This window comes from Lactuca sativa, chromosome 6 (assembly GCF_002870075.4).
Source record: "Lactuca sativa cultivar Salinas chromosome 6, Lsat_Salinas_v11, whole genome shotgun sequence".
NCBI lineage: Eukaryota > Viridiplantae > Streptophyta > Magnoliopsida > Asterales > Asteraceae > Lactuca > Lactuca sativa.
Genome location: NC_056628.2, coordinates 140,150,774 through 140,163,005, shown reverse-complemented (window position 1 = coordinate 140,163,005; position 12,232 = coordinate 140,150,774). Strand labels below are relative to the sequence as shown.

At 29.3% G+C, this 12,232-nt stretch overlaps 1 protein-coding gene and 1 pseudogene across 1 annotated transcript; one reads left to right on the top strand and one right to left on the bottom strand.

Moving 5' to 3' along the window:
* Positions 1-2,948: 2,948 nt before the first annotated feature.
* LOC111902448 (ent-kaurene synthase 1, chloroplastic-like) lies at positions 2,949-5,993 on the top strand (annotated as a pseudogene).
* Positions 5,994-6,122: 129 nt separating this feature from the next.
* LOC111902341 (uncharacterized) lies at positions 6,123-9,716 on the bottom strand. Its single transcript, XM_023898192.3, has 12 exons — positions 9,390-9,716; positions 8,651-8,769; positions 8,431-8,537; positions 8,256-8,343; positions 7,566-8,166; positions 7,422-7,476; positions 7,223-7,304; positions 7,057-7,137; positions 6,843-6,947; positions 6,702-6,751; positions 6,476-6,602; positions 6,123-6,387 (listed from the first exon to the last, which is right to left on the bottom strand). The coding sequence occupies exons 1-12, from the start codon at positions 9,538-9,540 to the stop codon at positions 6,316-6,318; spliced, it is 1,638 nt and encodes a 545-aa protein (XP_023753960.1). The 5' UTR covers positions 9,541-9,716; the 3' UTR covers positions 6,123-6,315.
* Positions 9,717-12,232: the final 2,516 nt, after the last annotated feature.

The window sequence follows — 12,232 nt, the reverse complement described above, 5'->3', positions numbered from 1 at the left end:
CCTTGCGACCCATTTACATGTTAATTTGGGAATGCGCTATGGGTCACATGTTTGTTGGGCCTTGGTGGTCTATTTACATGCCTATTGGGACCAAATTACCCTTTTTACATGTTATTGGGCATTTGTAGTCCATTTATATGTTAATTGGGCTTGGACTGAAATTCACATGCTTAGTAGATCGTAACTATACCTTTGCATAATCATTGAACTTCGTATACTTATGGATGTACCTTTTGAATATGAAAACATACAACATACACGTAAACATTAAACATAGTACAAAAGGTTGAGAATCTAGTAAGACATGTCGGTTGTCACCTCAGAGTGTACAATCGTAGCCTGTAGTTATAACCATAGTTTCCTGGAGGGAGAGCAGGAGTTTGTGTATAGATCTATACGGGTTGACCCCCCACGCCTTAGCTGTTCGCTACAGCTGGACTAGGCCAGTCTATGGCAACAAACCTTACCTACATCAAAACCGGCGCCTGAAAACGCCAAAACATGCGAATTAGTTATTATCAAGCATGGTTGTAACAACTCACTTAAAGACTAACTTCATCAAAGATTTCGTTATATTTATGCAAATCTAAACGAAACTAAAAGCATACATACGTCGATACATGGTCTTGGGATTTTATGATTACGATACTTTTAAATGCAGAAAATATCGGATTTTCTGGGATAAATACATTTATACATTATCTTCTACTTACAACAGAAAAATACAGGGTTTTTTTTATCTGGATTACATTTATGTTTATCTATACATTCCAAAAGCAGCCAACACACATGCATTAATACTTGATTTTGATACATTATTTTCAAACCACTTTACAGAAAATATCGGATTTTCTGGTGTTTTACGAACCATACAAAACTTTTCAATCAAACATGCTTATAAACTCACCAATATTATATATGTTGACGTTTTCAAAATAACTCGTATTCTCAGGGACTCGTTAAGCATAAGAATAAACAAGAATATGGGATTTTGTTTTGTGTACTGTTAAACATCATACATTAAATGTATTGGTCATGTAATTTAAAAGATTGTGATTGATGTAAACAATGACAGTTGTATTATATTATGAATGGTGATGATGATGATGATGATGATATGTTTCATTTATATTCACTATAATGATATTTCAAGATAAAGTCACGCACAAGCCCCCGGACGTTTCCACCATCTGGTTCGGAGGAGTGACATTATTATTATTATTATTATTATTATTATTATTATTATATTTATTATTATTATTATTATTATTATTATTATTATTATTATTATTATTATATATTTTTAATACATTTTTAAATGTATAAAAATATTTTATACACACATTTTTATTAATATGGATATATTTTTTAGAATATATATATATATATATATATATATATATATATATATATATATATATATATATATATATATGTATGTATTTAGTATTTATATATATTTGAAAGCTTATGTATTCCTTTAAACACAAATTTATATGTTAAACATGTATTTATTTGTATTTAGTAGGTATAAATATATATTTATATCATATAAAATTATATTGTATACATATAAAAATAAAAATACATATTTGTAAGGTTTATATTGTATAAAAGATATAATTATATGCAATTATACATATTACTATGTATAAATATGTATTTATTTCATATTTATATGCATACAATGGTTTTTATATAAAATAAATACATATTTGTATCTGTTAACTAAAAATAAAAAAATATTTTAAATATATAAATATGTTTTTAAATGTGTAAATATATTTTTATTTGTATTTAATAGATATATTTATTTGTATTAAATTGTATTTAATAGATATAAATATTTATTTATTTTGTATAAAACCAATCGTATATATATAAATATTCAATAAATACATATTTATACTTAGTAAGCAAACACCAACAATGGTTTTTTTTTTGGTTGATGAATCACCCAAATAATTAAAAAAATGTTTCGTTTATATGAATTTTACCATATATATATATATATATATATATATATATATATATATATATATATATATACACACACACACACACACGAGATAAATACATATTTATACTTAGTAATATGTACAAATACATATAATTATATCTTTTATTCAATATAAACCTTATAAGTAGATATGTTTATATTTATATGTATAAAATATATTTTTATACGAAATACATATATAATAATACCTACTAAATACAAATAAATATTTTTTTTAATATATAAATACATTTTTAAAGGCGTACATTAGATTTCAAATGTATATAAATACTAAATAGAAGTAAATATATTATTAAATACTAAATACAAGTAAATATATTTTTAAATCTATAAAAATATTAGTATTATACATTTAAAAACGTTTAAAAAAGTACGTATAAAATATTTTTATACATTTAAAACCGTATTAAACATATATAATAATAATAATAATCAAAAGAACATTTTTTAAAATTTAAGGGTAAATCCAAACATTTTTGAAAACTCGAGGGTTTTACTAGCATTAGGTAACCAGTAGGTTACTTGGAAAACCGGTTAAAGGGTATAAATGAACAAATTAAACAAAACATTGAATTTTACTGGAGCTAAAACACGTCAAAAGGTAAAACCGACATTTTTATGAAAATTTAAGAGTTTTTATGTCATTTTTCCTTTGTTGGGTTTCAGAGCAGACACACGATTTTATAAAAGGAAATGAGAGTTTTTCTTGTCATTATCATAGATATGATGTATATAACCCATTTCATGAGAGAGAGAGAGAGTTTTTGAGTTCGTTGCAAAAATCATGAACACCGAAGGCTCGCCAGAGGTGTTAAATACATCGGAAACCGGCTAAACCTCCGATAGCATGTCATAATGATGTTTTTTGAATAGTTCAACAAGTTTAATGTGAAAATATGCACAAAATAAACTTAGTTACAAATCCAAAAATATGTTACCCTTTTAAGTCATTATTCCATATAGAAAAGTCTTTGTAGGTCATTATCAATTGTGATAAATTTATTTCTTGTCCCTATATATGGTTCATCAATCCATATGTCTCCATTCCACAGACCTAAAGCCTTAACTGAATACTCATCCTTCTCTATTTGTTGTTAACAAACACACAAATACACAATGCAAGTCTCCTGCTTTAACAATGGTTTTCCTTTTCAACCCCAGTACTCCTTGCATCATCATCATCATCATGATTCTTCTTTACAAGAAGCTAATCCTGCAGTTGTGGTATATGTTTTGCTAGCTCCATTTTGTATCATTAATATCCTTCAAAATATCAAACTGTTAACTATAAACATGATGCAGAGCTTTGATATGACCAAAGAAAAAATTCGGAAACTATTCAACAATGTGGAACTTTCTGTTTCTTCATATGACACAGCTTGGGTGGCTATGGTCCCTTCTCCAAACTCTCCTGATTCCCCTTGTTTCCCTGATTGTCTCAAGTGGTTGATGGAAAATCAGCTTAACGATGGTTCATGGGGAGGGGGTCTTCTTCATCACCATTCCTCATTACCTAAAGATACTCTTGCTTCAACTTTAGCATGTGTTGTTGCATTGAAACGATGGAATGCTGGAGAACACCATATTAACAAAGGTGTGTATGTTTATGGCTATTGGCTTTCTTCATTAAAGTTGTCAACATAAACGAACAATCTTATTTCAGGTCTATGTTTCATCGAGTCAAATTTTGCTTCAGCTACTGACAAGAATGATCAACGTTCTCCATTTGGTTTTGACATCATATTTCCTGGTATGTTTGAGTATGCAAAGGACTTGAACATACAGTTTTCATTACATCAAAAAGATATGATGAGTAAGATGCTATACAAGAGAGAATTAGAGCTCACAAGGTATGTAATTAAGCTGCTTTTTATTGTGATAATAGCAAATACTACTTATCCACTATATCCATATTTCTGTTTCTTCCATTATGAAAATAATTATGACTTGGTAAAGACTGAAGGCTCTTACGAATCTTTATTTATTATCATTCTTGTCAGTAAGCTGAAGCAAAATTTCAGAAGGACTTGGAAATTACTATGATTGGAAAATGGTGATGAAATACCAGATGAAGAATGGATCTGTTTTGAACTCGCCTTCAGCAACTGCAGCAGCTCTTGTTCATCATCAAAATGCTGGATGTTTAAATTATATAAGCTCTCTTATCAGCAAGTTTGGGAATGCAGGTAGCCATTTCATGTTATCATCAATCTTATATATATATATATATATATATATATATATATATATATATATATATATATATATATATATATATATATATATATATATATATATATATATCTTATGCATGTCTCATGCATTTTGCTAACAAATTTAATTGGTGAATCGATCAGAGTCCCAACAGTGTATCCTTTTGATATATATGCACGCCTTTGCATGGTTGACACACTTCAAAGTCTCGGAATCTCACGACATTTCAGGGTGGAAATCCAACATGTTTTAGATGAAACATATAGGTGATCTTTTTGAAGTTCATTTTTATTAAATCAGAATATATATATATATATATATATATCTTGGGTTAGAAATATGACATGTGCCATACATATAGTTAGATGTTGGGTGCAGGGGGATGAGCAAATATTCATGGATATTGTCACTTGTGCTCTAGCCTTTCGGGTATTAAGGACCAATGGATATGAAGTTTCCTCTGGTATATTTCTCAAACATAAGGCACGTTGTGACATGTATTTGAAAAATGATAAATATATATATATATATATATATATATATATATATATATATATATATATATATATATATATATATATATATATATATATATATATATATATATATATATATATATACTGAAAATCTATTTTCCTAATTTTGAACTATGAAAATGTATTCATAGGAAGAAATTAAAATAACAACACCACCACCAGTTGCTAACTACTACAGGAACATATATATATTAACTATATATAAGTAAGCTTTCCACTAAATTTTTATCTTTTTTTTTCGTTTTCATGGTGTAGATCGATTGGCTGAAATTACCAAACAGCCTTTCGATGACGTATATGCAGCGGCTCAAATGTGTAACGCATCACAAATTATGCATCAAGAAGAGTTGGCTTTTGGGGAAGCGAAAGATTTCCTTGACCAAACAATATTAAATGCTTCAATTTTTTCAGAGGTATTATAAAATTGACTTTTGACTTTATCAAAAAAAATAATAATAATAAATAAATATCTCTCTTTTCTTATATTAATTAAATCAGGTGGAGGAAGCGCTTAATTCAAAAGTATTTCATGGACCAAAAGTAGCATCCTCACTGGAGTAATTGATGACTTCTTTGATGTTGGAGGCTCCATGGATGAGTTGATGAACCTCATTCAGTGTGTTGAAAAGTATATTATCCTTAATCCCTCAACCATATTATTCATATTTGTAACATGCTCTTAATTCAAGTTCTAAACTTGTTATTATCGACTTCAGATGGCATGTAAATGTTGACAACGATTGTTGTTCAGAGGAGGTTCGCATTATATTTTTAGCACTTAAGGATGCGGTGAAATGGATTGGAGAAGAAGCTTATAAACGCCAAAATAGAAGTGTAGCAAATCATATTATTGAAACTGTAAAATGCAATCCTTCAATTCCCCTATACATTTGATTATTTGTTTTGACATTTATAGTAGTTACATCTGTCTCATTTTTTGATAGTGGTTGAATTTGATGCAAAGTATGTTGAGGGAAGCAATATGGTCGAGAGATAAATCGGTTCCTACAATGAATGAATATATGGAAAATGGTTATGTATCAGTTGCATTAGGTCCGATTGTACTTCCAGCTCTTTACTTTATTGGGACAAATTTGTCAAAGGATGTTGTTGAGAGCTCTGAATATTATGCTACAGAAGATGGGTTCACTGGAAATAGCATCCTTGATACTGTTAAGGAAGTAATTTATGGACCTCTATCACCCACCCAAAATTATATGTGAAGTAGTTATGGTTTAAAGAAAAATAAGAAAGCAAAGTATGATATGCTTAATATGGAGAAGCTATAGAGAAGTTTGTAGCGACTTGGATGATGACTTCACTTTTGTAAGCAAAATGGAACACAAACAAGCTAAAAGAACTAAGCAGTGATTTGTCTAAAGGTAATCTGTGTTTACAACATTCTATGCACATGGTACAAGACCCCAAACAGTCATCATGTCTCATATACCAAATAGTCCTACATCATTTACATCAAAAGGGAGCTGAGTTTAAAAATCACACGTATGCCCAAATAGTATCTATCTATCCCAATTCCCAAGTTTCTCACATCACAGTGCACTTGTCCTTGTCCTTCGAAGGCTTTGGATCCTGCCTAGGCCTCGATGGATGCACATGCTGTCAAATTTAAAAAAAAAAGAAAAAAAAGATTAAAAGTGAAAAAAATAAATAAATAAATAAATAAAAGTAAATGAAAGTACGTTACCTGGGGACCCACAACAAGCCCTGAACGTGAAGTGGTAGGTGACTGTGGCAAAACACGTTGTGGTTGTTGTGGTTGTTGTTGATCAAATTCTTGTTGTTGAAGGGCAATGGCTAATTGCATATCAGAGCTGTCATAAAATGACATATATTAATATTATAGCATTGTACTTTCTATTTAATATATTTTTACACGATATAGCATTGTACTTTGAAATTGAATTAATTACCTCAGACCAGCGTTTCCTTGTCCGGAATTGTCAATTCTTGCGAGATAATCCTGGAATATAAAAGTTAAAAATTAGAATTATAGAAAATAAAAAAAAAAAAAAAATTAATTAATTAGTATTTAAATTAAGGGAAGTAAATACAGCGGTATTAGCCATCACATTCTGCTCATCCCATGTGCGTGTTTCTTGATTTTGTGGATTGAATTTCTTGAAGTTATCGTTCACAAACACTGTATCACCATTCACCTGAAAGTGTATGTTAAATTTTTCCCCATTACTTCAATAATATTCATTCTACCCCCTAAGCATATTTAAATTTTTAATGTTTACTAATTTTTGGAGAGACTATATATACCTCATTCAGTTTTTCCCATACCAAATCAGGTTGATTTAAGTAGCCTTGATCTGTAGCTAAAATGTATAGTTCACCTTCAAACTGAAAACAAGTTGAGATTTATAAAAAAATATATAGAGAGAAATTGTTAATCTACCAAATTAAAAAAATAATAATAATAACAAACCTTGAACATGGTATTGAAGTGGTTATTTCTGAAAAACACACAAAGTTCACGATCTTTTAAACCATCTTGAAGGGAAAAAAGGCTGCAAGTATTGCAACACCAAAAGAAAAGAAGGTCCTCCTAGTAAGCAACAGAAATCATCATCTTGTTTTATAAAGAAAAATAAATTTAAATTTTAAAAAAAATAAGCAAAATATACCCATATATAGTCAACTGACTCGCATTGTTGTTCAGAAAACTCCTAATCACTTCCCCTATGATTGAAAACACCACAAAGTTTAAGCAATTTCTTTTATAACTTTTCAAAAATGAAAACAATTTACTTTTATCTATACTTTCATACCTTGTTTTGCAGTAGTCTCTAGCCTTTCATTTGTTGTAGTGTTGGATTTATCTCCAATTAAAGATTCAGATTCAAGAATATTTTGTGACATGTCCTTTGATGATTCCAAAACCACATTATGTGATTGTGGCATCTTTTCATCAATCTTGATTTTTTCTACTTCATTTACATTGGTGTTTGAAGTTGATTGGTCAGAAATCTTTTTATCTCCTTCTGAATCAAGCAAAAGGGTATCAACAGGAGGTGAAGGATCTGATCCAGACAAACTAAGTGAAATGTTTTCCATTTTTGCCCCTGCTTCTAAGCTACTCTCCTCACTCCCATCTTTCTTTTCTTGCTTCTCTGTTACACAAGCATCCATTTCTGTACCATGGCTTTCCTTTTCATCTTCAAAAGTTATTAAATTATCAGTTGTTGAAAGCTTCATGGCTGCTAATAGCTCATTTTCCTCTTCAAGATCTCTTCTTTCTATTTTCTCAACAGAATCTTGTTCATGATTCTTTAAAGAAACACTTGTCATGTTTTGAGTTTCAAGAGCAACCAGTTCTCCCATCAGGGTATTGTAGGATTTTGCCCCAATTGCATTTGAAGTATCAGAATCCTGACACCAATATTGTATATTTAAATTATAGTTCATGTTGAACATATTCATATTGCATGTGTGTATTTAAATGCAGAATCAGAATGTACCTGTGGATCAACAATCCAACCATGATAAAGTGGAATGTCTAACAGATCAAATATTGCACACTCCCTTGTGAACTCAAAATCATTGATTCTGTAACAGTTCAAAGATTTGTAAGTTGTAAATCTGGAATTATGAAGGGGAAAATATAGAGAGATGAACTAGAAAGAAAAAGCATACCTTGTAAATTTGATGTTCACATCAATGCCAGTTGTAAGTTGAGGGAGTAAATCAATGGCATCGGCTATGTTCTGTTGTTGATTTTCAACATACCCTTCATCTTTGTTCTGTAGCAAATTAAAAAGGACCAAAATCAATAAGAACAAAAATGTTTTCCTTTCTACTTGTTCATCTTAGCAACGAATAATATCTTTGTATCAAAAAAAGAGGTTTCACTTACATTCACATTACTGTTTGAATCAATTAATCTTTCTGCCACAAGTGAAAGCAATTTTTCCTGTGATACTTCGGCTACATCTGGGCTCAGACTTAAATTGTTTCTCAATGAGAGAATGTTACCTACCATAAATTGCAAATTTTGATTATCAAATTGTAGTTTTATCTATATGATCCATCAGGTTAATAAAAAGCACACAATCCCAATCAAATAAATAGTTTTTGGTTCCAACCTTTTTCCAATTCATGAAACTATTTGGTCACAGTTATGAACTATGCTTTGAAGTCATGTGATCCTTAATAATGATACAAGCAAGTTGATTACCAGATTGCAATCATATCATTGAATAAAACCTCGAAATTCTGTTAGAAGACCGAAATTAACTAAAAATTAGGTATGAAGTTACATACAGTTGAATCAATAATCACTTTTCTCCAAACCTTAACATAATGTTGAGATTTTGACCTAAATTTTGAATGAACGGCGATTCTGTACCAATTAAGTAATTAGCAACAAAACAACTGTTTAAAGTAACAAGTTAACTTAAACGCGTAATCGTTGTCAGTGATTCTTAAGACGTACGCTAAATCCAATCTAAACACTTCATGATACCGCACAAATTCCCTACTAAATAAATCATCATCGATTTAACTAACTCGAACATAAAACCAATCTATTTCAAGAATCATTTAGGCAAAATTAATAAACCCTAAAAAGGAGTAAAAGAGTTTTAGATGATTACAAATAGCGAGAAGAGGACATGGACCATTGTCCTTCTGAAGTATAATCGGAGTACTTCTTCCAAAGAACTGAATTATTTTCGTTTTATGCATCAATTCTTTAACCGTCGGTGTCTCTTCTCGATTCATCTGCTCATTCGACGGCGACGCCATTTCCGATGACTCTTTTAGCAGCTTCTTCCGAGACTTATGCGCAGAATACTATGTATATGTGTGGTTTTCGTGTGTATTTGTGAGTGGATTTCAGAGGTCAAAGAGAGAAAAACAACGCAGATTGGAGTTTGAGAAGACGCCAAAGAGAGAATCTGGTGATCGGAGGATGAGAGTTTATATAGAGATGGAGGGAGGGAAGAAGAAAATAGAGAATTTAATTTTCTTCACGTGACGGTGAAAAAAAAACACACCCTTTATTTAATCGTTTTGGCAATTTTGCCCCTTCTTCTTTAACTTGTTACTAATTTTGTTGATTCAATTCCATTTTTAGGAAGGCAAATTGTAAGAATCTTATTCTTAATGAATTCTTATTTTAGAGAATATAATTTATTCATATCTAATTATTTATGACATACTTGTATAACTAAATAAGATATATGTCTACCAGATAAAGAATTAGTAGTAGTAGTTGCCAATAAACAATGTTATAAAAATCTCGATTAATTGTGGTACACGACTGATTACATAGCGTTTAGTGATTAATTTTGGTTTGTATCATAATAAAATAAGTTAACGTCACCAATTAGACAACGTTTATTGTTTTGTTAATCATGTTAACTTATTTTATTATAATATCAGACGTATTTATCTACATTGTTATGATATTATTCATATTTAGTTATTAAGAAATTAACTTTTTTATATTTTATAGGTTACAACTAAAAGCCTATTAATCACTCTCTCTAATCTCTAGTTGACCCACTTAATTTTGCCAAACAACTTTTACAACATTGTCAATAAATTATTATTATACCTTTATGTAACTATAAATTAAAAATCTAAGCTTTTATATGTTGATTTTGAAGGTATAATATTAAAAATACAAATTAGCTTTCCATACATACTTTTGCATTTAATAGACCATTGTTAATATGGCTAATTGCAAATAGTTTTTAGCAACTTTTTTTTTTAATTTTTTATGTGGTCAGAAAGTTTGAAATTCATGTAAAAGTGTTTGACATTGAGCTTCGCAGAAAAATATATAAAATAATAAGTTGTGGCTGCCATTATGTGGATTAGTTAGAATTTAAAAAACTAATAAACTTTATGTATATTATCTTAAAAATTCTAAAGTTTTGAAAATATATAAAACAATAAACTACATGATCGGTGTTACGTGTGTCTTAACATTTGTTTGGATGATTTGGAGGTATTGGAACAATATGGTGTTTTAGTTGTCTAACTCTTTAGGAAATAGTATTTTTGAGGAATTGTACTTTAAGTCTTTTGATTAGTTTTCGAATACAAACAAAAACATTAATATCGTTTGATTTTTGTAGTTGTAGAACCTAATGCTAAATATCTGTATAATTGGTCTTTATCTAGTTCTTTGTTAGTTGGTTTCTAATAGAAGTTAAGTTGTTTAATAAAATTGAACTTTTGATCAATTGGTTTATATTATTTGCATTTAACCATGGATCTTCTATGTTTCAACCTAAATGCTCTTTTGTTAGAGGGATTATATGTCTTTGGAAATCACATCTAAACACCCCTTTAGGTCTTGAATTCTAAAACAAAAATCAATATTCCAATTGTTTTGGAAAATAGTACATCTCTTCTAAAATTCAGTTGTGGTTATAAAAATATGTATGTTTTTTTATTAAATATTCCGTTGATAAAAATATTTTATAGCACAATAAAAATATTTTTTAGCACCAAAAAACTATTTTGCTTATGATACTTTTATCAAAGAAAAGATGGTGAAAAGGGGTCCAATATACAATTATAGAACTTGACTCTTCCACGTCCCTCCTAGGTTGTACAGGAAAACGCAATGATGTCAGAAACACGTTTTTGATAAAGTCAGAATCTTATTTGACAGGAAAGTGATAGATTTTTCATTTTTTACACGACATTAAATTTTTCGAAATTGTCTTTTTTTTTCTTAAAAAGAAAAGATTTATATTTAGATATAGAAAAACTTATATTGTATCTCAAACTCTCAATATCAAAATAAAGATTGAAGAAGTAAATATACACTCCATATAAATGAGAAATCGTAAGGGTATTTTCAACCAACACTATAATTGATGTATAATTATTTTAGTTTAATAATGTCGTATACCAACTCCAACTCAAATACCATTCTGACACCATATTTGGTGTTATTATGGATGACGTTTTCGACAGTTTTGTGTCTGTTAAAACTAAAGAGAAAATTCCACTACTCATAGGATAGATTACACTTGCTAACTTTAACAATATTAATTGTCATGGCAAATCGACAATGTGTTATACTTTCGTTTTGCCTTCCACACAAAAAAATTAGAAACAAATAGTATATGAATTGTTGTTTTATGGAGCACTATGTAATGATTTCACATGAGAGGAGTAGACTACTTGTACTACTATTTTTATTTGTCATTTTAGTTAAGTAGTGATGACACAATAGACATAATTGAAAGTATTAGTGGTGATGATAAAAGTATTAAACATAACTCCGATTTTTTCAACACTTTTTAAGAGTTATTTACTATTATATAAAACAGAATGTAAATGAGAAAATGTTAATGGTGATGCAAGGTCAGTTTAAGTATCATACTCGGTTGGTGTGTCTCTAACAACAATTGTCAAAATAATTTAAAAATCACATTGGTCGGTTTTCTAAATTTACAACTAAAAACAATCAATA

Coding starts and splice junctions, on each gene's coding strand:
- LOC111902341 (XM_023898192.3), bottom strand. CDS start 9,540: ATGGCGTCGCCGTCGAATGAGCAGATGAATCGAGAAGAGACACCGACG. Junction 8,167..8,255: donor GTTGGATTGTTGATCCACAG/GTACATTCTGAT, acceptor TATTGGTGTCAG/GATTCTGATACTTCAAATGC. Junction 7,305..7,421: donor AGTCAGTTGACTATATATGG/GTATATTTTGCT, acceptor CAATACTTGCAG/CCTTTTTTCCCTTCAAGATG.